A 27,784-nucleotide genomic window follows, 5' to 3' on the forward strand; every position below is an offset into this window, starting at 1 on the left:
AGCCATTAAAACAAGGCTAATTTTGTGCTGGTGACAGATTACAGAGATAAGAAGAGTGTGCTAAATATCCACTGTCATGCAGACCTTCAATCTTTGCATTTAAAATGCCATATCCATGTAGCACTTAGGTGGGTTATGTATCAGCATGTCAAATTAGGTCTATAAGAGCACTGTCAGGACTGAAGATTATCTTGTGCTTTTACAACTGATGATCAAGATTACTCCAATGAATTGAATAATGTTCCATCAGTGCAGCTCACTTTACGACAAAGTGTAAAACAGATATGAAGAAAAATCCAAGTGCACAGAGATCTCTTCCCAAAAAAATGAAAATCACACATTAAGACACACTTCTTTCACATTACAAAGTTGTAATCTCAGGTATATTAAACTGTGATATCAGGAGCAGGGTGTGATTTGGAAGAGATAACAATGACTGAATATTCCTACAGGAAAGGTGACCCTGGTATTCAGATATGAAGAAAAATCCCAGTGCACAGAGATCTCTTCCCAAAAAAATGAAAATATCACATTAAGACACACTTCTTTCACATTACAAAGTTGTAATCTCAGGTATATTAAACTGTGATATCAGGAGCAGGGTGTGATTTGGAAGAGATAACAATGACTGAATATTCCTACAGGAAAGGTGACCCTGGTATTCAGTGTGATATCAGAAAGTGAAAATCACTGGCATTGCCCTCACCTACTGTCCCCTCTCATCACACCTCTGAGATTTCACTAAAGAATAAAAACAAAGGACAGAAACACTCCGATCCAATTTGTTCCATGACTGCCTGGAAGATAGAAGTTGGTAAAATCCCATTATCCTTATCTGCCCTTGCAATCTGGACCTGTATTGAATTTGAACTCTGGAGACTGGAGCTCCATTTATTGAATGCAAAGATCCCTCTCATAGAGTAAAGTATTATATTGTTTATTTTGTCTTACTCTACACAAATCCTAAACCTTTAGGGCTGCAACTGCAGACATTATTCCAGACAAAAACAATTCTCAATAATAAAACAGCACATTGCTAGGGGCCTACAAAACAATTTTATAAACACAACTGTCAAAGCTAAAACAATTACTTCACTTATCTATAAGGTGCTCCCGATGGAAAGCCTATCAAAACTCTGTATAGAGGTATAAATGTTATTATAGAAACCACTATTGTAAAAAAGCACACTTGATTTATTAGTCTAAAAAACCCACCTATCAAAAACGTTAATCTCTTCAGAAGTATAGATATAATTGTAATGAGTTTCAAATTCTGTTTTAAAACTGTACTATATGCATAAATTGTATGTGTACATTTAAATTGTAAACTCAGTTATGGAGAATGCAACAATATCTGTAAAAAAAGAGAACCAGTTCTTTACTTAAAACATAAAAACAGTCTTCTAAGTTGTCCTGAATACTTGGATGAGGTTAGATGTCTTGGGTTAATACACATTTTCCCACTCCCTGCTGTGATTTTACTGGCTTCTGAAAGTGGTGTTCTTCAAAAGGTTAGCTTTTTTTTAGTCCCCTGTGGGTAATGTTTTTTTTTCTCTTTGTGGCTACAGAAATTGTTCCATATTTCTGTATTCAAGACACATAAATTTAACCTAGGCAATGAAATGCATTAATTTTCCTCAACAGATCTTATTGAAACAAAGAAAAGACAGAACAAGTCTCCACAAGGTTCTAACTTGTACCAACATGTACAGTATTAATAGGCTCAAAATACAATGCATCAAAGGCATGTTTTGCTATCATTTTGCTACAAACCTTTTCATTCAAATATTCTATCTTCTGAACTCTCAGATTGTCATTAAATTACAAAACATTAATAGTCTATTGTCATCATATTATTATAAGGTAACACTTAGTCACATTTCAGTTAAGGTCAGGTTTCTTGGAGTGGATAAAATCAGGATTACATAATCAAAGATAAAAACCAATTCAATTTGATGACATCACATAATGTACTGGAGACAATTTTAATGAAAGGTTTTTAAACTTTTTACCTAGGTCCATGTCTGAAGCTTTTGGCCTATGTGAATAGGGAACATTCTTGTATATCGCATCAAGAATCTTCTCTTTGACTTGGGTAATAGTGTCGCAGTTCAGGACTTTCACTGGGATCTCTGGACTCTTCTCATTATCAGGGTTTAGACAGTTCAATATCTGTGGGATACAGTAAGAAATCATAGAGTATCAGTTCAGCCTAAATACAAAAAATAACTCCTCATATCAGTAAGCTAAGCATAACCCAGGAGAGGTTCAGGCCTGCATCTTACTCTCACATTCCGACAGCCAGATGTTCTAACAACATTTTCTCAAGTTTGATCATTCTCAACATTGATAATTGAAGTTGAGAGAAAATGTTGAACAGTTTCACCTTGTAACCCCAAAGGATGAACACCACTCAATTATGAAAAGCTGAGGTACAAGGCACAGTGAAATGGATCTAGACTAATTTTTGCAGTTGGTAGGGGATGATTTGACACAATACTTAACCAATCATAAGAGTTTTACTATCTAGTATTTGTTCTTTGCTTTGTTTGTAATACTTGAAATAAAAGAAGGAACACAATGAAGACACAGACTTCCTATTAATTGTCTGATTATGATTTAAGTAATGGACAAAACGTGAGTTAAATGCAAACAGAGGATCTTGTATTTTTGTTACTTTGTTCATTTTCTAACCGCTTCATCACATGGGGACCCAGAGCCTATCCAGGCAAGCAGCAGGTGCAAGGCGGGATACGTCCTGGATGGGACGCCTGTCCATCGCAGGGCACAGATTGGCACAAACACGCACACACTCACACCCAGGCCAGTTTTCCTAAAAGCCAATTAGCCTACCAGTACGTCTTTGGTCTGTCGTGGGAAACCAGAGCACCTGGTGAAAAGCTACACAAACATGGGGAGAACATACAAAGTCCACACAGATAGCACCCCAGGTCCAGAATTGAATCCAGGGCCCCAGCACTGCAAGGCAGCCATTCTAACATCGGCATTGTCATATCACCCTTATTTTGTTCATACAGACTGCAGTTCATACATTTCATAAACTAAAGTTCAATGAGGTTATTTTGTCTTGCTTTTTTAATGTTCTCCATACACTTAATACAGTATATGTACAGTATGCCTGAAGAAGGCTCCACGGCCGAAACGTTGTGTTTTCTTTCTTCTCTTTTCAGCATGGAATAAACCTATTACTTGTTCCTTTGCACTTAATGCAGTATATGTTTTTTAAACTGGAATCGCAATTGACGACGGTAAAGATAAATCTTTATTCAAAGAAGACAAAACATGTGCTAATGATATCCTAGAGTGGCAGCTCTGTCACTCTCCCCAGCCATCATTCTAATCACAGCCATTTTGGCAACCTGCCTCCTAAGGCAAAGGCAGCACTGGCCAGTCATTAGAACGAATTATCTCATGAGGTGATAATTAAATTGTCATAAAATGAACGAGTTTTCATCATCCTAGTCATCATTGAGGAGATTATATATTCCAAGGGAAAAGACAATCTACATGACAAAGCACTTAGGGGAAGAAAATAAGGGAGATGGAACACTCTGAAGTCTAGACCGCACTTCACAAACTGAATGCACAAGAGCACCTAATAATTTTAGCGGCTATCAGGCAGCTGTTTAAACGCTGTCTACAACAAAGACCGATTCCGTTGCTTTAGCAAAAAAAGAAGATACTCTCTGAGAGATACTCACATGCTACTCAAATACAGGAGTACCTTAAGTTCACAGAAATATCATGTTTGATTTTTCTATTTAAGTTGAATGGAAGTTTCTGTATTTCTAAAGCACTTAGCCCTTCTTTCCCCATCTTTCTCATATTATCATATCACTTTATTTACCACGGCACAAACTATAATGCGTCATCACACATTCACTTATGACTTTTCTCTAGTTTTTGGTCCAGTCACCCTTGGGTCATCATTTAAAACATGGTGTACAGAATACATTGATTCTGCAGGGAATAGGGGTGTGAAATTGTCTATGTTTTCTAACTGTTGATTTCAAATAGAAAAAAAAAACCCAACACTAACAAAACATTCTTATACAGGTGTATGAAGTAATTTATAGTTTGTATACATTATTTTTGGACTACTTACTGCTATGATTCAATATGCATCCGGCATTGTAATTTAAGTAAAAATTCTGAAATCTAAAATCTGAATCTAAAACCCTATGTATGAACTTTGCTTTTAATTAAGGAAACTAAACTTAAAACGAACTAGCCTAAAGCTTTTTTTTCTACTACAAAATACTGCTTATGTAGTTGAAACAGTTCGCACATAAAACTCCTTTTTCTGTGTGTTTTTCTTTCTGTACACGTACATTTTTGGATTTGTTTTTCTGCATGTCATTGTAAAAATGTACTGTATGTGGATGGCTGCAGAAAACAGTTCAAAAGCCACCCATTTAACATCACTCTGTGCCCATTTCCTGTGACGCATGAAATGCTGCAGTAAGGTGTCTTGTATGTCCCCAGACCTCTGAACTTACCAGTGTCTTGTAGTCTATTTGCTGTCTGATGAGCTTGTCTTCGCTGAGTGAATAGCGAGCCTCACCAGTGATAGAGTCAATGGGTCCCTTCTCCATCTGCTGTTTGATGGCGCAGAACAGTGAGAACAGAGGCTCTCCTGCACATTCCTGTGTAGCAAGTAAAGATTTCCGTTACCTTATGAAATTAAATCTAAACCCTGCTTTACATTAATAATCATACAATTCAAGATTGTAGATAAATCTTCATCTGCTATTCATATCACCACACATAACCAAAGACAATTTCAGATGTCTTCACATACCCTAATTACCACTAATCCAGGATTTTCTTATTGAAATTAATATTATGCAGATGTAGACTAGTGCTAAACAAATTTTTGAAAGCAGATTTATTTTAATGAAATCATGTTTCCACATAGATACTTCAACACAATATCAATTTTACAGGATTACTCCACAATAAGCATACATAATTTAGGCATTAATTTATTTCACTGGGCTCAATGGACACATTAAAGAAAATGACCTTCACTAACCCTTTCCTCCCTCCCTTTCCTCATAAATTTTTCAGGGTTTTATAAACTTCTACATGCGACTTCATGTTAGAGTTGGAAAAGCATACTCATCTCATTATACACAGAACCTCAATTTCATCCCTTTCATACATGTACTGTACTATAGAATCGATTTTATGCCCCACAACACTTACTCACAGAATATCTCTAAAAGTGGACCACATTTCAATTTCAGAACAAGGTCATCTTTGTACTATGAACTCATAATATAGCATACAAACTAATGGACAAAAGATAAATAAAACTACAGTGGAAAGACAGGTCAAAGAGAGGTATTAATCTCCAAAATGATTATGTCCTTCTCATCTTTTGCTTTGTTTTTAGATTTCTAAACAAACTAATATGTTCTGAACTGTATCTTGGGATATGTTATGTCTGATTTTTCACACTATATTTTAGCGCTTCATCAAATACGCATATATATAAACAATACGTTGTTTTGCCTACAATCCTACTATACTGTGAAGTAATGTAATTTTTAGTGTGTTCCCCAAAAAATACAGTAGATCTGAAAAACCTACATGGAAACACATTATAAAATCCTAGAACTAGCTACACATTTATGTGGATGCATTTTGTTGTTGCTTGAGTTTCAGCTCCATTTTCTTATTTATAATGTAGAAGAAAAAGGTCTACATAAGCTGAAGTCTCCATCACCTGAGTATAAACCCTTTTAATTACAATTACAAGCACCTGGAATTCCATTGAATGTAAGACCTTTTAAAGAGTTGAAATAAAAACTCAGGAAAGAGGGTGCTGAGTTAAAAATAAGAGCACAGGTTCCTGTTAAGCCTGCCCACTAAACTAATACATCATGTGATGAATCACATGAGAAATACAGGACTATATCTTGGCAGGGTACACAGGGAAAACACAACGCTAGCATCCCCACTGATCTAAAGGTTTTTTTTTAAATCAAGTTGCAATCCTGTCTGGATTGATGCTCAATAAGGGCAGAGGGAGACTGTTGTGTTAGTTCAGTCCTCCAGGACAGGGCTGCCAGTAGACGGTCGTCTGCCTTCATTCCCCTCAGCTCACATCAGTTTTTGGCAGCAGCAAGCTCATGCTAGAATTTGCCAATGCAAATGGGAGTGGGGAGTGAGGGCATTTGAAATTCTACTTTGATTTTTAATCTAACATTAATAAGGGGAGACAGGACATATCAGAATGTATGATAGGCATATTTCGCTTTTTATAGAAGAGATACAATTCTTACCAATTAAAAAAAATGAAAACATCTTGGTTTAATACTGAGTATATAAAATAATGCGATTCTTATATAATATTGCTGCAGCCTATAATTCAATTTATCCATCATAGTGATTTTTAAGCTTTGATTTGATTGGCACTCTGCATGCTAGATGAGTGCTTCACTGTATAAGTTAATTAACAGGTCTTTAAAGAGGAACTGCGATGCTATTTTTATATTTCAGGGTTAGAAAGAATCGGCATTGATGGATTTCAAACCACAACAAAAGTAAAATGTACACAGTAATGTGTAAAACCTCCAATTTACATCACAAAACCGACAAAAGTTCCAGGTACAGTACAGTATGTGCAGTGCCATATTGCCGTCATTGTCTGAGATCCAGAATGAGGCAACACATCTTTTGGTGCCATGGAGTGGCCCTATTATTCTTTAAACAATGTGAATACATCTCTTTTAATCCAATAAATATAGAGAAATATAGCTCTCATCTTCAAGGTGGCTTTTTAACTCTGCATGCAGATCACTTTGTTATATTTCTGTAGTGAATTGTCTGCTGCACAACCTGTACTTATTCACTCACACATTGCATGACATTAGTCATTACGGTGACTAGTGAGAAAAAGAATCACAATTCTCACGAACTCTCAACAACATGACAACTATACAGTATTTTCACAAAGTTCACAATTTTGTGTTTACATGTCATTTGTAATTTGTAAAATTTTGCTATATTCGCAATTAAATTTTGTTACCGAGATGTAATAATCAGTCTGAGAAATTTCCTTTTAATTGGGAAAACAGCTTAGGAATTGGTGCCATCTTCCAATCAAAGTTGTAGTATTTTTATTTTCATTGTTTTTGAACCCTCTAAGAGGGTTCAACTTCAACATTATTCAACTGCCAGAATCTGCAATAATCTGCAAAAATAAGATAAAACTTTGCATATTTCCCTTTAAAGTTGTGTTCCATTCAAAGCTTACATGTTCTCTGTTTGATACTTGCACTTGTTGACACTCAAAGTGCCTTGGCATTATTCACATTTTCTGTTTTTCTTTCCTTTCATTCACCTCAATGTTTTCAGAGTAACAATCACACAAGCTTCTTAGCCAGATTATCTTTGAAAACAAGAATTTATTCTCAACTGATTTATCTTATTAAATAATTGTTCTTCTTCTTATTCTTACTGCTCAATATCCTGTCATTATTAAGATCGGATAAAACAATTCTCTCCTTTACGTCTGTTACCCTCCAACCTTTCAGAAGCTAAATTAAAAACTGTAAAAGGCCAGCTTCCCCCTGTGTAAAACCTTAAAGAAAACAAGTCAATAATCTGAAGAAATGTGGCCTTTCCTCAGCTCCTACACCTGTCTGCTGCTTAATTAGCTTATCTCCTATCCACATATTGCTTCTTTGTACCTGTCTATTCACTCTTATCAGGCTGGCTTTTGGACTGTGGCAAGAGGAAAGGCAACTGAGCGGAAAAAAGGACTATTATGGAGGCAGGATGGTGGAGAGTCCTTTATTGCTGTTACACTTTCTGAAGATTCAGTGCTGGCAGACAGGAATCTGTAGGTACGGAGCTGGAGCACAAAGCTAATTTCACCGATGTTACAGGTGATTAGTCATTTTAAAAGGACACGGAATACCAATTTTCAACTAAAGTCTTATCATTTCAAGAGTTTTTCTGAAGAGACTCAGAGCATATCCTATCTGCATGCTAAAACACGTTTTGTCAAAATTTCTTAAAAAACAAATGTGCTCAGAATGAGTTGGTGCTTTATTCTATAAATGTATTCACCACAGGAAAATAAGAAAGTTTTTTAACAGTTATGTTTTAACTATGCTGTTGTTTTTCCAATAGGGGGTGTAAATATTAACATGTCTTAAAAATTACCCAAAACTTTACATTTGCTTTGTGTTAACAAAGCTATTCTTCCATCTGTTTGCCAAGAGCGGTAATAAAATAAGTATTTATACCTTTAATTGATAAAACTGTGTTACACATACTGTACCTGTAAATACCATATATCAGAAAAGCTTTTCCGGCAATGGTTCATGCAAATACATACTGTACATTTCATGTACAGTACATATTTCGATTTTCTCCCACCCCTCTTAACACAAAAAAATAAGGGGATTACCAAGGAATGACCATTATTGAATTAATCAATAACGAAGACACCAAAAAGTATGCATAAAGAAACTGTTAAGATTATTATAAAAAAAATAAATAAACAGTTTACCTTTAGGAACTTGTACAACAGGAAAGTAAACCAGTTGGTTAGCATTTTCTCAGCAACAGACTCAGTCCTAAAACAAACAAAAGGAGTAAATATTTGAATTAGGCTTTGAGAAATACAGTTAAGCAGCACAGAGAATCCTTCTGATCTTGCGTTTGTTACTGCAGCACCTTGATTAGAAATTCTCAAAGCATATAATTGCTGGGATTAATACAATGTAGAAATGAAATTAAACCCTACAAGATCCAACTGTATTGATGTAATTAAAAGTGTTGCCCTTTCACCTGTGGCTCTGATAAAACAATCCTATTCATTATTCACTTACACAGTGTAACACAGTGATCTCCATAATTCTGCTAGAAATGAACTTGAACAATCTATCATGATTCATAAAAATGTGAATGTGTATAGAATGTGTAACTATTTTCCCAGTCATATCAGCCAGCATAAATTACTTTTCAGTGAGATAAGTACTGATTCTGTACAGCAATTTACATAATTATCTTTTTTTTAATGTAAGCAAAGAAAGAAATGCGTTCACTAATTGTAATGTTCATCTTAAAAAAAAATCTGATAAAAGTCGCCATGGTAAATTACTGTTAAGACTATAAATATTTTAGAGTCACTCCAGAGTCTTTCCAATGTGCTGGTGGTGAGAGACTGCACCCAGATTACCATCTGTAGATTTACATTTAAAGTCTTTACTCTCTGTAAGCAGTACTGCCAATGGGAGACAGTGGAAGAAACCCTATGCCAATGAGCTGGCATAACACCTGGAATGTATCAGCTTTCTTTTTTTTTTGCCAAGACATTCATTCTGCATGATTTCCGACCGCTGAAGCTGGAGATCAGAAATGGTTGCTTTCAGCATTCATTGTAAATTCAAGTTGTCTTTTTTTGTTCTCATCTACTGTTCTGAACATGTTACATTTGAAATAATATGCCTTGGTGCTGAAAAAAGGATAAAATCACGAACACTGACATATGCAGAACTCACATTTTATTATAGATTGAAAATAAGGGTGATGCTTCTGTCAGAGACCTTAATGAGAGCACTGAATTCACAAACCAACTGTTTAGCCCACTTACAAATGTGTTCCTAATTACCTGCTAATCAGTATTCTCAAAGCTTTTTCACTGAAGTCGTAACACTTCTAATCGGTTAATTTGCAATTATATATATATTGGTCTGTCTCCAACTATATGAAAATACACAAGTTGATCATAAAGAAGTTACTTTTCTTCGAAGCCAACAGATTTCCAAATGCCTGGAGACTAGAAGACAGTCAAGGATCTGAAGTTTGCTAATCATTTCATGTTTGTGTATACAGTATACATGCATTTTTGATTCAAGTTGACTGATTAAAAGTGTTATTAATTTATTTGTTCAGAATACAGATTAGTGGCTAATTAGGAACATGTCTTGATGAAGGTCTCAGACTGAATTGTCAGCTTTCCTGTCTTTCTAAAATAAAATATGAATTGCCCATCTTCACAATTTTGTGGTGTGCAGGGGTATCTTGTTTTCTCACATTTTAAGCAATTTTGTGTGCACCTGCAGAGATAGTCAAGTTATGCACATGTTGTCTTTTTGATTTATGTAATAATTAAGTCTACAATTCTGAAAAAAAAGAAGAAACTAAACTACTGCCCTATTCTTTTTTGATTCTACAATTAAGCTTTTACCATGCGTCTCTAAACCTCTGTAATTATGCATTTGGCAAAGCTTGTATCATTCTCATCCTCATTTAAACTATGCCTAAAGGGGAAAGATAAAGGATTAGCATCAGATGATTTAATCTAAAGATGCCCATTGGCACTGATTCAGGAGAAGGAGGGCACAAATGCTGCTCTTGCTCCACATTTGAGGATCAAGAAATTTGGAACTTAGTTCCTCCTGATTAAATACAATTTTCCTCAACAAAATATACCCTGTGGTTCCTAGACAGAGGATTGAAAAAAGGGATTATGTTCTGCACACTTCATAAAGCACTTTACAGGTCATAAATCTTCACAACTATGTACTTGAGTTTTACCAAATAATTTGAACACTAATTTGACAACTTTTTAGCATAAAAGGTTAGAGGAATTAAGTTTAACCTTCTTAAATAATTTTTCATGGTTTCTATATTCCTTTTTCACTAAAAATCTGTTGGATTAAATATTAGAGTACTTGGATGACAGCAATCCAGATACCATGGCAGTTAAACAGAGGTACTGTAGCAGCATTTAACACTAAAGTACTGAAAGAAAACAATACATATTATTTTGTTCAAGTTCGTACACCAGGCTTAATTGCGTTAATAATCTTTCAATGTAAAACTTTTGTAAATTTCATCAAAGCTACCATCGGGAGTTAGAAGCATAACATACAGATGCAGCCATTCAAAATGAGCGGGGTACGCTGCGGTACAACACGATTGGCATATCGCATCAACACGTGTCATATCGTCATTTCACGTCATACTGCATTTTACCTGATGCAAATTAGATTATATTAATAGTATCCGGTATCACCTTGTAAAACCGCCAGGTGGAGCTAATAAAGCTTAACCTCTCATGTACAGCATTTGAGCTGTCACCAGAAAACACCCGGTTTCGAATCCCGATCACTGTTGAGGGACAATCTTTATTCAATTAAGAATGTAAGATGTATACTCTTTAGACTTTTAAATTTAAACTGTGTATTACAGCATGTTAATCATTATACATTAAAAAGTTGGTATATTTTATGAAAGCAAGATTGCTCAGTTGGACAAAAGTACACAACCTACCACCTTTATCATAAAGGTGATATCGCCACCTACCACCTTTTTCGCCACGGTGGCTTGTGGGTAGTTGCGTGCGGTACGGGTTTGTACCGCAAAGTTTGAATAGCTGCATCTGTATTTTGTTTTTTGCACCCTCAGCATCCCTGCAATTACAGTTCACAACTTCTAAATCATTGTGTAAATGTCTAAATTTACAAGCTCTGTAAAGACTGTAATATTAACAGCTGACTATGTGACACCTCTCATCAGTGTTGCAGAAGAAAACATGTTGCCTTTGATTAATGAAATGAATTTCTTCAATAAATGAAAAAAATAAATGTTGGTATATCCACATACAGTGGATGTGGATATATCAGATACTGTATACATACTGTACAACACCAAAAGATTGCCACCAAACTGTAGCACACTTTTAGCACATGCCTATTGAAAAAGTACATTTGGTTTTAAATACAAGTAATTTCAAGTAAGAAATCAGCAAAACAGATCTGCCAACATAATTGTCCCCTGATACAATACAAACTAACTTACATCTGTCACAAGCACTAGATGTTGACAGACACATTAAAAGACTCGATTTTCATTTTTTAAGAAGTATTATTTATTCAACAGGGTAGGAGGGTAGTGTAAACTCATAGTGAGTTTGCTACATAAATACGACAGATGGCTCTGGCAGAAGTGGTTAGCTGGGTTCCGTTTTACATTGCTAATGGAATAAGGCCAGATGGGTCCCAAGAACGAATGCTTCTTGGAACCTGGAATGGAAGATGATTTAAGAAAAAAAAGGCAAAAAAGCAATTATGTTTCCAACAGTTTTTAAATGGGGATGTCTATTTGTTTACGTAAAGTCATTTCATTACAATTTGATAGCTATTTTGCAATTTTTCCTAAATGTTTCTGGGCTAGCCTTCCAACACACAGAGCTTTCTCCTCCTCTGCTATGACAACACTTCAAATAAACGGGTTCAAATTCAAGCTGGGATGGTACAGAATTCAGAAGAATGAGCAACCACCTTCATTCAAATTCAGGAACTCTGTGCCACAACAGGGAATTCATGTTCAGTCATAATATCAGAGGGTTCTGCTTCATTGGTACTCGGCAGGGAACATGCATTTCAGTCGAACATGCAAATCTCTAACCTCCACCAGACACACTTGCTGTCTCAGTGCACTGTCACTCACCACAAGCTTTCCAATTCCACACTAAACATTTCATTGTCTTCAAAATGCATTTTTCGAAAGATGGTTTTTAGTGCTGTTTTTTGTTTTCTTTTTCTCTTATACACTGCCTGAATAAAATGAGCACCACTGAAAAAGGTGAGACGACCCATTTTATGATAGATAGATACTTTATTGATCCCGTGAGGGAAATATGGAAATATTATATATATACAGCATAAGGCAGTGTATTCAAACTTTTATTAGCACATTCTGTAAGAAAAGAGAGTCAGATAATCTTGTATACAGAACCACTGTGGCACGCAGTTAGCGATATCACCATAAATTGAAATACAATGTATTGAACTGTATATAGAGCATGTATGATATACAGTAAGTGGAGCAAATACTCCCATGGTTCAAAATACTTTTAGTCTTTCTATTCATAAGAGATTCAAGTGGGTATCTGCATCAGCATGTGGGCCACAGAGGAACAAGAAGAGGTTTGTTCAGTGTTGAAAAGCAGAAAGGAAAGAGCAGAGCACAAGACTATGTCCGTTCTCTTTCTCTCCAGCACACACCTGAAAAAGGTTGCAAAGTTTAAATGTTTTATTTTACTTGTTCTTTTCACTTTTATAATGGTCTTAAACTTTACTTGACCTTGTATATACAGTATGTACCATATATACAGTGAACATGTTTTTTATATTTTAACTGGGATGTGTAACAAATATGTAATACATATGCAAAACTGTATAATGTGTGAAAAAACAGTATTTGCCAAAGCAGATAAATTATAAAAGGTTAAAACAACTGAAATATATAATAGAGGAATCTGACTGAAGAACTTTTACACGCATACTTTCATTATTTCTAGTGTGTTAGTTGAATGAAGTACTGTTGTAATGGTAGCAAACATCAAAATCCTTCTGCTAAATACTGTCTTTTTATAAAGCACAACAGAGTAATACATTTGTTGTTCTTGATTTCCATTTCACATGTTCCAAAAATAAATATTTAACTTTTTATAGTCTGAAAGATTAATTTACTTCAAACCTTTACTTACTAACTGTAAGACAACTGAACAGTATGCAAGTAAAGCAGTCATAATACAGGGAACAATTCATAATGGCAACATGGAGAGATGTTGTGCAACAATTAAAGAATTCAGCAATTTCCATACGTGACAGAGGCCCTTGCAAGGGAGAGTTGAGTGTTTCTTACAAATCTCCTGTACAAATGTCCTGTAAAACCAGCGGTCTTAATTACTTTAAGAAGTGATTACATTTCTAATTCCATTTTTAAAAAATAGACCACAATTAACTTTCAACATCACATTTTACATTAAATAAGTGCATTCCAGCTTGAGTTACATAGTCATACTGAATTACACTTTTTTCAAAAGTTTTTGGGGAATTTTTCCATATAAAACATTGTAGTTTTAATGACAAAAATGTAACATAAAATAATTTCAGAATATGGACATTATCCAGATTTTGGAGTTGCTGATAAATCAAAATTCATTCTATCCTGGAGTAACATTGCATTAAAACTAGTTTAGTTTTATTATTAGCCATAGTTTTTAAACTTACTGTTATCACCAAACACAAAGTGGGTAATCATGGATTAATTGAACATCCATTATACTGCACCAAGTTCTCCCTATGCTCCCTAAAACATGGCTGGCATATTTGGTTGTTGTCTTCTTCCATGTAATCGTCATCTGTAGCATTCCCTGCCACAACAAGCCTTGTCACTCCAGTCCATGCTTACAATTCCAAAAGACCGCAGGACCTGATTAATTCTGCTATACCAAACTCTAATAATCACTTTCATCTAAGGTGTCATTAAATCACTTCTAATGAATGGAATATGCTCCTCATCGGTTGTCTAGGAGGTGCCACATTGCATTACCATGTCTATTGAGTCTATGCAAATTTCAACCTTCAGAAGACAGAGTAATAAGGAGCAATTTAGTGTGTCATTATGTCGCAAGCAGTACGAGGGGAAGGGGCTAAGGAAGGATGGATCCTCTGGGGAGTGCTGTGGCTGTCCTGCTAAAAAAGGCTGAATAAAAAGTGAATTGAAATATCATTTGGGAGATCCTGTTTCTTAAAAAAACAGGGATTCCTAATGCATACTGTACATCTGGCCTCAACATTAAAGGCATAGGATAAAAACTACAGTACAGGATTCTTCAGATATAAGTTATAATAAGATATAAATGATATAAGATATACAGTAAATGGTACAGTATTTGCTATCATAACTTTATAATGCTCCAATTAAAGACAATTATATGCTTTGTTATATAAGGGAGCTTACAGTATTTCCAAGATGTTCTATTTGTAATCCTTTTAAGACTAATCATATCAGAGTTTCACAAGAAACACTTTCTGTACAGTTGCAAATTAATGTAGATTGAGAAACGCTGATGGTGTTCTGCGCCGAGTGAGGGCTGTGTTAAGAGTAATTGCTCAATATCTAGTTCTCAGTACAGGGGCATTTGCATATTTAAAACCATCTAAAGCTGAAATACAGTAGAAAACATTATTTTGACTATATCCTAGTTTTTATAGATTTAGTGTATACGTGGTTGAGACGCTGATTTGGCTTTAACCAGCTTGGCCAAGGGCTCAACGATCTGACCATAAGGATAATAGTTTGGAGCCCCCTCATTAGGTGGACTGAGCCAAGGAACTGCTGCAGGGGTAATGTTGGAAGGTGGGATGAACAATAGGAAAGGTGTTTGCTACATTATGTTTATATGTAACAATATATGTATATATAAATATATTTATATATTTTATATACATTTATATACTATACATTATTTACCATTACATAGTATATAATGTATATATTATATACTATGCTATACATTATATATACAATATAGACTTTATTTTATTTATGTACTTTATTTCATCTTAGCTGGGCTTGGAGAAGTGTTAGCCCTCCCTCTCAAACTTTGTTTTAAACTCCAAGGCAAATAAAAGCATAAGACAATAAGAAAGGCTGCCGTCAAGTGGAGGTTGTTTGTCTTATCTTGCTTGTTTGATCAGAATCTAAAGTGTGTTCATTTATTTCTCAAAGAAGGCCAGAGAAGCAGAGGAGGAAACTGAACCAGTAAGCAATGGCATTTACATTTTGGGCTTTTACAGTCCTGTACTCTTCAGAGTACAGCTACTGTATATATGTAAACAAAACTGAGGGATTTGCAAGTGTTTACATTTAACAGTGTCAACAATGTCAATAAACATTAAAGAACTTTAACCTGCTATGATTGCTTTAATTTCAAACAACAGCAGCTTACTAAGGGTTTATTTTTAATGGAGATTACTTGTCATTTAAACCCAGGGTTGTAATAATTGCTTTCTACTACAGTATACTCATTTACTTTCCCTCGTATCAAGAGGAGGAAGAAAAAAAAACACCCTCCGTGAACTGTAATGTGTTAACACTATGTTAGCAAGATGTCAATCGCTACTCCCCAGAGGTAGAAAAACTGAAAGAACTACAGTGAGATATAATGAGGTGATAGGATGGCTAGAAGGTACTGTGAAACCAGCTTTCTTAGTTAATAAGCACATACAGATTTAGTGTGAAATCATAAAAAAGGAGTTCAGCCTCTTGTTTTTTATATACTTTGTTGTCTTCTGAACTTTTTCAAAATAGTGGATTTTTGTTGCATTATTAACAAAAGGCTAGATTAGATTGTGAGGTAAAAACTGTGGAGGGCACAAGAGGAGCTGATAACTATTGTTCAGTGATGTGCTATTGCCTTCTGTCGCTGAATCTGTGAGGAAAATGTGTACCGATGTATTTTGCTCATTGGTAAGACAGCTGTCTCCATACATGTGGAAGAAAATTCCACCACCGGGTTCTGCACAGTAAAAATCAGTAAGAAATAAATCTGAACATCAAGGACACAGGAGAGAATTATAACAATGGCTCAGCATACTGAGAAACCCTGTTTGAACACCCTTGTCCTTCAAAACTAATTTCAACAACTTTACTGCATTTGGTTAGTAGAGCAGTGAACTGTAACACGCTGACTGAGACATGATTCCTTACCTCCTCAACAGTAGTTTAGGATGGTTTTTACTCTCCAGGTTTTTGTCAATGAGGTCTGACAGCAGCTGCTTCAGCACATCTGTAGCATACTCTAGTTTACTCTGCAGAACTGTCATGATCAGCGAGGCAACATTTCCCCGGTCCCTCATGGAGAAACTGCGCTGAGACTCAAGAGTCCGGATGAATGACAACAGAAACACCTTGTTGTTGATGAGCTGCCCAAACAGTTTCAATCCCTTTTCTACCTGTTCCTGTCTGTATCCAGGAACCTGAAACGAACAAAAAAAGTAGTTGGCACCACTAATAATTCACAGTAGGGAAGTAGAGATTTTTTAAATATTTTATTTAAGCAATTTTATACAAAAAACGTCTCGGAAAAGTGGGAAAGTATCATTATCAGTATGAATAGGTGTGTAGTAACTCAATCAAGGGTACAGCAGATGCCTGCTCTCTTGATCTGGGCCCATGATCCTTTGGCCCAGAGTACAGAGCCAACCTGCTGAGATGTGCTTAAAATATTTTAAAATTGTATTTGGGTGGATGGTCACAGAGGCATGCTGTCAGGAGAAGAGATCAGAGAATATAAAAATAAAAAAATAACTTTCTCATCAAAACTGTTTCATGTCTGGGAAAGAATGCCCTAAGCATGTAATGCATTTCAGTTCTAACTGAAGAGCCAATAGAGGAAAATAAAATGTATGAAACAGGCAAGAAAAACTAATTTGATTCTATAGTAAGAACATTGCAAATACAGTACATTACTGCATTTTATGTCATAACATATGAAGTATCCAATGAGTGTCTATTTTACTTTTACATGTATACGCTCATTGCAAATTAAAAGGCCCTAAAATGTTGCATTGTAAACGCAATGACACTGCTCCCTTACCTAAACATTGTGAAAGACTTTTTGTCCAGGTTTGGTAGCTAAAATACGGTGTGTGTATATACATTATATGCATTATACAGAACAATAACTCCATTGCAAAGTCAAAGACAAAGAGTACTTGAACTATACCTAAACATTCTGTGTTAAGCCCATCTGTCTATTCATGTTATCTGTAAGATATGCAGTATAATTCCAATGTTCAAACAGCAGTACTGACAAAATGAATGCATTATACTGAAGTGAAGGGCAAAGCTGGCAGAGAGAGGTTCTTTGCCGAACAGGGAAAGCGATAAATGTTTTCTATTTGAATTCAGAAACCTGTAGGTGTTAAGCAATCTCCTAGAAATCACTGAACTTCTCATCTCCTGTGTTTTAAAATAACTTACCCAAATGAGGCTTTGAAGGATGGGAAGTAGGCAAACCAAAATTAAGTGCAGTGAACAGAAGTTGGGTAAAATAGAAAATCTGTCAGAATTGTAAAAAATGGTGCTGAAAATCCTATCCTGTTTAACCACTTTATGATCTTTTTGATTCTATACTGTATATTCTTTCAAGACGGTCTTTCCAAGCTGTGGGGCTGAAAGACCCTGATGACATCAGTACCAGCAACGCTACAAAAATGGGGATGCACCACAAACCAAAATAGAAAAATAACTGTACTTCCTTCTTGGAAAAGCCTTTTTTTGGAAAAAATATGCATATATTAAACGTAAATGTATTTTTATATTCACTGCACGAATAAGACTGGAACACAAAGTTGTTAAAAAGCACTAAATGCATCAAATCCAAAAGATCGCTTCCCCTATGTTTACTTTTGTGATAAAACTGCCAGTTTATCCACATGCAGCACAGTGCTCTCTGTTTCCTTTTGCATCAATAATAATTTGTTACGAATGACAGCAAGAAACAAGTCAGCCATGGCTTTTTAAATGTAATTCCACGTTAGGCTTTCATGCAGCTACTCATTTAATTAAATTAATATTCTTTTAATAGCTGCCATAAAAGAGTTATTACATCTAAAATGGTAAACTATATTTAGCAAATTGCTGCAGCATCGGATTGAATTTTCAATGTCCATCATTTCATTAAAAATAATAATTTGTGAAATGTTGTCACTTTAACAAAATAAGGCTTTGATTTCTATCTAGCACTGAAGGCAGTGTCATAAGCAGTTGTGCCACATGTCATTTCAGTTATTAACAAGAAGCTCATTGTGATTTTAAAGTCTCTAATTAAGAAGGAAAGTGAATTTCCAAACAACCTCTACCTAAGTATTCTACAAAAATGGCTCAAGATATCATGTTATGCACACAGCCTGAAGGTAAAAATGTAATTACAACACTTTCAGTCGCACACCCCTACAGTGTAGTTAATTAAAAACACATTAAATATGTTAAAAATGTGGAGGCCCAAAAATAAGGAAAATTACACTACTTATGCCACAATGTTTATTGCAATTTCTTATTCCTGCTATTTTGCGCATCTGTTGTAATCATGTTGTAGCTGTCTGAGTAGACAAATGAATTCAATAAACAGCAAGCATTAATAAAAAAAACCATACCTGCTGTATGTAGGTATTAGTTATCTACCTTTGTCAAATCAATGCTGAATTGAAGGTTTTGTATTTCACCATGCATTAAATTATGTATAGACTTTGTAGGTGCTTTCTTCAGGATCACTATTTATGATGTAGATCATTTTTTCTACTTTATTTGTGCTACAATATTATAATGCATTTAGGAAACGAGAAAAGGAAACCAAGAGTTTGAGCTTGACTATCAACAGAAACTCATCCAGCATCAGATTGCAACAACAATGGAATTATTCACGGAAGCCCTGTTGTTCCTGTTAGTGCATTTACTCTAATGGACTGTCAATGCCAAATAATAATTAACCTTCGGCTTAATGCTCTTTGCCCCATGGGTATAGATTTGGTTGAATCTGGCATATTTACATTTTAAAATTAATGTCTAAACATAAAAACCTGACCTCCAGGTCCCTCAGAACTGGATGCTCTTCAATTCCAGGGAAAAGAACTCTCATAGTGTAGGTACGGTAATCAAGGAATGGGATACCAGCTCCATCCAAATCACTAGTTAGTTCATGAATATCAGTCTGTAACTCTGCAAATGCTGAAGAAGAAAAGAAAAAAAAGGATGAATATGTTCTGTATGTACGAACAAGCAGAAATAGAATTGTTATAAAAATATAACTGTAATATTATTTTGCTATAAATAAGCACAACAAAGAAATCCGGTCTAGTGAAGCTATAAAACACAGACAGACTAACCAAAAGAATAAAGACTTGTGCAGTCTGTAGACGATTGCCTCTATAAACTGTTCTTCACCATCTTTAATTTTTCATAAGAGTACGAGTAGGTACATGTCAGAATCAAAAGATGTTATCACAAAGAGGTACGATACAATAGGAAGAAAAGAAACAGACACATTTAAGGTACTGTCAAATTTACAGCCTGTTGTTGGGTTAAACCTTGTTAAACCCAGTTGCCAGATGTTTCTCTGCAAAACGTGCATTAGAATCCGACATCCAGACTGTGGGTTACTCTCATGTCGGAAAGGTTTCTCACAGCTTGGTTTCTTGGGCACTGGCTGGGAAATTTAGGTCTGCTGATTTTTTTCTGAGGTCTCTGAACTCACTATAGACTCAATGAGTCTATATTTTATCTGCATCTTAAATGGGGAACCCCGATATAATGTATGAGAGTCAAATAAATCCTGAATCCAAAACATCCAAAGAGCTGTGTTTCAGCTAACCACCTCAAGTGCCAAGTTACCACTCAACCTCTGCCCTGCTGCAAGGGATACTTACCCTCTTTACACTCCAGGGCCACCCTGGATTCAAGGTTGTCCATCTGCATCTGGAGGCGCTTCAGCGTGAGATCACTTTCACGGGACTTGCGCTTGTAGGCAATGAGCACCACCACGATGAAGATGATGAGGAGGCCTCCTGCACTGGAGATGCTGATGATGGCTGTGTGGCTGAGCGGGCTGTCAGACGAAATGTGAACCACACCAGGCGAAAACTCGATCCCACCAACCCTAGCCTGAGCAAACAAAATCAAGCTTTACCATTACAATGATCAACACCTGGATGAGGACAATGGGCTACCTATCCATAAGTCCGTTGGAAAAAATAAGAAAAGAGTAACATAACGAAGTAAAGAAGCAAGGACAAGGATAAACTGTAATGAGCTCAACCCAGTAGAGCCAAGTTTGTTTAGCGGGTGCAAAAGCACCTTTTTATTAAAAGGTATAGTGAATCTTGTGCATCATTCAACTCTCCAGGTGGCACTGCAGACTTCTAACTGGCACATTGACAGCCCCAGTCCAATCAGTAAACCACACCAAGCAAAAGTAGCACCTGTTGTATTTTTATTCTGACATCCTGTGGAGTGTGTCCTACAAATAATTTAGTCATGAACAAGACTCAGTACTAAAATCGTTTTGGTTTGGCTGCATGCTATTTCATTTATTGTAGCAAAGGAGGTTAATACAGTAGTTTCTAATGCTGCAGTAGGCCATTGTAACATGGATAAATAAAAAAAAAACCCAAGGAGAAGTACAAGAAGCTCTTCACACCTAGTAAAATGTTACCTGCTTGCCTATTAGCACTCACCAGAACTTTGTGCCGTCCTGTGAGGTTGGGGGATTCACACAGGAGCTGGGTGTCAGACACTGTTAAAGTGCAGGGCTTTTCTCCAATCAGCACAGTGTAGTTTAGCTTGGCATTTCCCCCTGGTGCTGGAGGCAGAAAATTCCTACCCTAAAATGGAAAAGGATAATTGTGATGTGAACTGTTTTCAATAGCAAACACCTAACGATTTCCTGGACATACAGTTGGGGACTTAACATACTGTATTTCACCATGATAAAAACAAGTCAAAAGAACAGCACCTCAGCTGAATCCCCACTAACAAGAGCATTTTTTTAAAGAAGAGTTCTGAACCCACTATAGAAGGAAACACCAGAGGCCATTGTTATTGAAGTGTCATGCCTGACATAAAAAAGGCAATGTCACAAAATTCTAGTTTGTTCTGTTCCTTATCTAAGCTATGTATTTCCAGGAAGGAAAATATTGATCCATTGTCAGTAAGCCCCTTACTCGAGAAACATAGTCCATCTCAGGGCTGAGAATAAAGGAGCAATTCAGAAAAGCCAATCAGACCTATCTAACACGTCCTTGGGAGGTGGGAGGAAACTGGAACACCAGGTAAAAAGGCATGTAAACATGAGGAGAAGCTGAAAACTCCACACTGACAGAGGCATGAATGGGGAATTAAAACCCAGGACCCTTGAGCCCTGAGGCAATTGCAATAACCGTGATTGCACTGTGCTGCGCACAAAGAACTATGACACAACAATAAGAAACAATTTAAACCACTGATTGCAAATATGATCTAGTATTAAAATAATCAAGCAAACACAATATATTAGTGGAGTCTTATGCATTCCTTTTGTGTCAGTCTCTGATATTTCACAGACTGATGTAAGTATATTATATTGAACATCTACTAATATTTTAGGAGGAAAAATGACCTAATGCAAATTAACATTGTTATCACACACACTGTTGTCTTGATTTCTAATGTTTCAATATACCTTTAGTATGATGGGTGAGCCAGGTTTTAGTTCCAACACTCCTGAGAGACTTAAAACCTCAAATACAGGGTTTGGATAATAGATGAAGTTGGTGCTGTTCAAGGACAGCACTGACTGGACATTGTCAAGAATAAACCCAAACTCATCCGGACGCTCCACAACCTCACCCTGGTGACTTGAACTCACAGCCAGCTCAGGAGCTTGGCAGACCATTGATGTTGAGCTGAGCATTTTGCATGTCTGAAACAGAAAGGGGGATTATAATAAGAAAAAAAAATACAGTGTAGTAAAACGCTGACCATTAAGTTAACGGAACTTGAAAAAGGAAAGGACATTTAGCTCACCGCAACTCGCTTGAATTGGTCCTTGTACCATAACTAACATGTTCTAGAAGGATACTGGTGGAAGGAAATCTTTTATTTTCACTATTCGCAGTTGTTTTACTATGTTTTCACAGGGTTTTATGTACTTCCTTATGTTCTTGTATCCTGGTAAGTAGCTGTACTGTACTAACACATACCCTGATGTGCCTCTGCTTTCTTTCTCCTGGAACATGCCTACAGCATGTCCTTTTCAGGATATTGAGCTACGAACTGCATAAAGTATTTCATATGAGATCTAACATTGATGCCCAAGGTAATTATAATTTAGATCTTCGTAATAACATCTCTGGAATTACTTTCTTTTGCATATACCATTCTTTATAGTATTGGCCCAGACAGTGTGGAGAGATGAACTCTCATAACAACACAGAAACACCTGGGCTTCTTGTTTGCACTGTTTTTGCCCTCTTACATGTTGCTTTAATAAATAAAGATATATTCCCAGTAAATACAAAAAATATGAAAATGAAAGACCATCTATAAATAAATTCAGGTAGGATAAAAGCAGATTGTTGTGACTGCAGAACACATCTGTATGTAATTCAGAATGCTTACACACATCAATATGATTAGAATTTTGTAATATAATGTTTGACCATCTATTCACTACAGCAGCAAGACACCTTGAAATGTAATATGACACATTGAATTTGCATTTTGGATTTTTTTTTCATTTTAAAAGCATATTTTAAGAAGAAGACACATGACAAATAGAAGACAAGAAAAAATAGTAAAAAAAGTCGGACAGTCAAATTTTGAAGACGAGAAAAAGCATCTGACCAGTCAGTTACTGCACTAGCAAAACGTAAAATAATGTAAGATGTGACCCACAGAAGGTACAGTAGTTTGGTCTTTACCCAGCCTCATAAATAGATTTTTGGTTGCAGTTAGACCCAGGAAATAAATGTCCTTGTACCTGAGTATTGACAGTAACCTGGGAAGCATCAGTTTTCAGGAACAGTCATGGGTTCATCAGTAGAGTCGATACAGTCACATCTGAGACTGTGTTAGTCACATACACCCCAAAGTGCTCTATCGCAGGATACTTCCAAAACATAAAGGTAGGTTTTGGATACTCCCTGCATGCATCCGCGACAGAGACAGCAGGGAGCAATCTTCATCTGAAACTGACAGTATGGTTTGCGTATATTCGATGTGCAAGGTTAGAACAGATAAGATACTGAGCCAGGTTTTCAGAAGAAGATTAAAGTACTTTCCCAGACACCAGTGAAGTCATCTATCATCTAGCTGGTCTAGTTTCCTATTCCCTATAAATGAAATGGGGTAGCGACTAATTTTAGGCAGGAGAAGAAACTGATAGAGAACAGAGCCTAGATCTCTTTCTAGTAACTGCTGAAGCCACTAGATCAGCCACTGAGTGAAAAAATAAAGTGGTGTTCAATGATATTCCATAGACACAAAGGGCTGAGTCTGAGATACATACTGTAATACAGGAAAACTAGGCAATATGAAGTCTCCCACAGTAAAACCAGAAGGCTCCAGTCTCTTGTGTTTCTTTTCAACTAGTGAATTATTTCAGTTTCTTGTTAGGATTAATTTCATAATCTTTTAAACATTTTAATTGGTAGAAACCATAAAAGATGCAATCTTCCAAAATATTTGCCAAGGGACATTTTGGGATGAATCCCTTTTGAAAAAAATTTAGATACTTTTATACCACTACAGTATGTCAAGATGAATCAGTATATGCTATATGAAATAGTGAAATATTGTTCAGAATCCTTTTAAAAATATTTTTATGTTCCTTATGTGTGCTCCTATACCTTTCAAAGCTGTTTCATTGGGAATTTAATAGTGTACACCTGATATTTAGCTTTTAGCTTTATATTTCATTTCTCTTCAGGAAAACATTACCACCCCTGTGCCAGGACCTGTGTAGGTTTTCCAAATTGAACAATAGCTTTTCAGAGCTCCTTCACCCTGAAAACCTTCTTGAGCTCTTTTAGCCATGTGCCATTCTAGGTTCCCAGGCTCCCAGTAACAATACTTACATTGACAGTCTCCACTCCATTGTACTTGGCTCGGATTAGAGGGTTTTGAATGATGTCCAGATTCATTCCCGTTACTGTTATTGGTGTATTACCACTGCATTATTCCAACAAAGAGAAAGAAACCAACATATTACATGGGTAGGTCAAAGATTAGTGCTCCAGAGTATGATTGGCTTCCTCTTTCCTCACAGTAATTCAGAAGTTTAATGGTGCAAACCAGACAACAGGTAAAAAACAAATGTTTTGAAAATACAGCTGGATCATGGCAAAAAAAGACGGAAGCAAATGGCACTGAAGCACAAGGATTCAAAGGTCATTTATTCATTAGGCTTGTTGTTTATTCCTAGTGATTTAGAACTTATATTTTAAATATTTTTAATTATAATGCTATGTTCAGTTGACATTTAATCAGTGAAACTCATATGAAAACATCCAGTTTATCTAGTGCGTTTCTCCAGGTCTTACCAGATGTCCAATTAATAGAAACTGCTGGGCCGCTTCAATTCTAAGAAGCTAGGATGGCACCCCTCCATGTACTAAAGTACGCCAGCTTAGAAAACTGTAATGAGCGATTCTCTAGTCTTAACTGAGTCCAAAGAACACCACTAAGGATAATTTCATATATTTGTAGGAAGCTTCCTCAGCGAATCCAGCAACACTCACTTGGAGAATTCAACTGTCTATTCTCAGTATTACCTGAAGATGCTCCATTCTGGTTCTAACTTGGTGATTGTTGGGTCTTCCACATATTCAAACCTCAAGTCTTTCTGAAGCTCAGCTCGGTCCACTCGTACAGACACAGTGACATTCCCATAGCCATGAAGGGAGGCCTGGGATTTGCATGTAATCCACTGAGCACCTCTCCTGTTAATGAAATAAATACCCAAAGATGATACTTCTGCCTCCCTCAGGCAGAAATAGAATATTCTTCTAAAACAAATGAAGAAAGAGGTCATATGTTTTAAGCGAAATCAGCCAGGTTAATATATTCCAAATTAAAGTGGTCAATGTTAATGTGTTGCAGGCACTAAACAGCTCCTAGAAAAAGTTCACTATCACTACCACATCAGAATGCCTCCCAACAAACACACACAAAATTAATGTAATTTCCATGTTCCTTGTTCTGACTGATGTTTAGAGAAATGTACCGTATGGTTTATACGGTTCACTCAGATGATTTATAACAGTGAACAACATCATGAAAGAGGTATAATGGATTCAATACAGTACTGTATGTGGTCTGAAAGTAAACAAAACTTAGAGAAGAATTAATTTGCTACAAAGGCAACCTTTACCTGTGAAAAATACACTTCTGGTCTTTAAACATGATGGACACATTGCTACCTGCGTCTAGATTGCTCCCAGTGATGTTGACAATAGTGCCCCCTGACACAGGACCACGATTAGGCTTCAGGTACATTAATTTGGGAACCTGTGAAGTATAAAAGGTAAAATGTACTGTATTGGGAAAAATTAACTGTTTTTCCCTGCATAACAAACCTATGAGCTAAGAAAAGCAACATGTTTTTTCAGAATTTGGTTGAACATACTATGCAATGCATGACATTTTGTCTGTCAGACATACTGTCTACATTTTCTTGTTAATTGGATAATAACACCCACGCAGTTTCATTTCAGAATGCGTTTCATAACAAGGAGAAATCGCAGATGAGTGTGCACTGCATTTTAGCAGCATACAACATATTAGTAAAATTGCTTCTTAAGTATCTATTAAAACAAAAAAATACACTTTCTTACAGATTGTGTAATCTGTATTATTCAATGTAAATTTCACGTGTTTTCTAAAAAAATGATTTTTAATCATACTCATCACTCAAATGGTAAGGAAACATAGAAGAAAATATTTACATTTCAGTCATTACTAAAGAAAACATCACAAGTCCTACTGTATGTACTGTAGGAGAACAATTTTGCTAGTGAAAGGCATCTCTGACACAACCGATGTCTACACATGCTTACAGTAAAAAAGAGTAAAGGATGCCAAGGCAGCATTCTAGTGCACAAGTGGCACCACCAGCATTAAAATATGACAACTCCAGGAGTGCATTCAATAGGATCCTCCCTGGATACCTAGAAAGCTTCTAAGATATTCATTATGTCTTCATATTTGTGAAAACTAAACAAAAATATCCATTAAAAAATAAATTATTAAAATAGATGTGTTCATGCACTATGTGTATGTATAATGCAGTTATAATTGCACCATGAGCCCTACTGAAATCTCCTAATTCATTGTTCTGACACCAAGAAGACTATATATATTTCTATATATACAGTATATTATTGGTCACTCTGCCCCTCGTCATTCTAACAGAGATCATTTCTGATACAGATGTTGTTCTGATTCAATGGGATTTTCAAAAAAACCTGTGTTAATTAAGTGCCTTTCTGAGCTTCCAGCCTTGATGTCTCATGAGAATTAATTGGCTGCCATCGGAATGTACTTGAACATGAAACAAAAAGGAACTCACCACAAAGAAATAATATTTGTAGGAAGTTGCCATGAATTCAGGTCTGCACTCTCCCACACAGACCTGCACGCTTCCTGCGTATTGACTTCTCTCCGCTTTCCCCATTTCACATACTATCCTGAAAACAAAGATGAAAAGAAACGGATTTGTCCTGCAGAACGTTTTGATATTCTTTTGTGTTGTGTTGGCTTCACAGTGGCATACTGATTAAGTTAAATGTCTGAGATGGGAGCCAGGGTTCGTACATCAACATCAACCATATCCAAATCACCACACAAAGCCCACCCATTTTGTGTGACACAAAAGAAGCCTTAGCTGAAAACAATCTTCAATCTTATATGAGATACTGCAGACTTTTGGTTAAAGGCTTTATGGTCAGACCAGACAAAAACTAAACTTTTAAATCTAAATGAAAAGTGTTGCATTTAATGCAACATACTGTGGTACATCACCAGGTAAGCACCATCCCAGTTGTCATGGGATGCATGGTTGTAACAGCATAATGCCATACTGTATGCATGATTCTCATCAACAGGAACTAGAAAGCCTGTCATGATTGTGGGATAAACTAAAGCTGGAAAGTATAGGCAAATCTTCAATGAAAACCCACTTGAGCAACCCAAGGATTTATGTCTGCTTCAAAAAGTCTGCAGGACAATGACATAAAGCACACGACCAAAGACAAACTGAAGTGGTCTGATAAGGAGAGTGACTTGCCAAGACAGAATCCTGACTTGAATCCATTAGAAATTTTACAGCGAGGCTTGACAATTGTAGTCCATTAACCGTCCCCAACGAACTTGTCAGAACTGGAACACTTTTGCCAGGAAGAATGGA

At 36.1% G+C, this 27,784-nt stretch overlaps 1 protein-coding gene across 1 annotated transcript in view; it reads right to left on the reverse strand.

Annotated features, from left to right (window-relative positions):
• Positions 1 to 27,784, reverse strand: part of plxna4 (plexin A4) — a 326,434-nt gene that overhangs the window by 44,993 nt on the left and 253,657 nt on the right. The window contains exons 13-24 of the mRNA XM_088923555.1: positions 26,948 to 27,065; positions 25,751 to 25,887; positions 25,152 to 25,319; positions 24,456 to 24,549; positions 22,061 to 22,300; positions 21,078 to 21,224; positions 20,271 to 20,505; positions 19,430 to 19,572; positions 16,552 to 16,820; positions 8,549 to 8,615; positions 4,521 to 4,667; positions 2,013 to 2,172 (exon numbers count right to left, since the gene is read on the reverse strand). Of these exons, the coding sequence (XP_088779681.1) occupies positions 2,013 to 2,172; positions 4,521 to 4,667; positions 8,549 to 8,615; positions 16,552 to 16,820; positions 19,430 to 19,572; positions 20,271 to 20,505; positions 21,078 to 21,224; positions 22,061 to 22,300; positions 24,456 to 24,549; positions 25,152 to 25,319; positions 25,751 to 25,887; positions 26,948 to 27,065 (1,925 nt within the window). The remainder of the gene's footprint in view (positions 1 to 2,012; positions 2,173 to 4,520; positions 4,668 to 8,548; positions 8,616 to 16,551; positions 16,821 to 19,429; positions 19,573 to 20,270; positions 20,506 to 21,077; positions 21,225 to 22,060; positions 22,301 to 24,455; positions 24,550 to 25,151; positions 25,320 to 25,750; positions 25,888 to 26,947; positions 27,066 to 27,784) is intronic.

The sequence above is a fragment of the Atractosteus spatula genome, chromosome 8, assembly GCF_055471065.1.
Source record: "Atractosteus spatula isolate fAtrSpa1 chromosome 8, fAtrSpa1.hap1, whole genome shotgun sequence".
Classification (NCBI taxonomy): Eukaryota; Metazoa; Chordata; class Actinopteri; order Semionotiformes; family Lepisosteidae; genus Atractosteus; species Atractosteus spatula.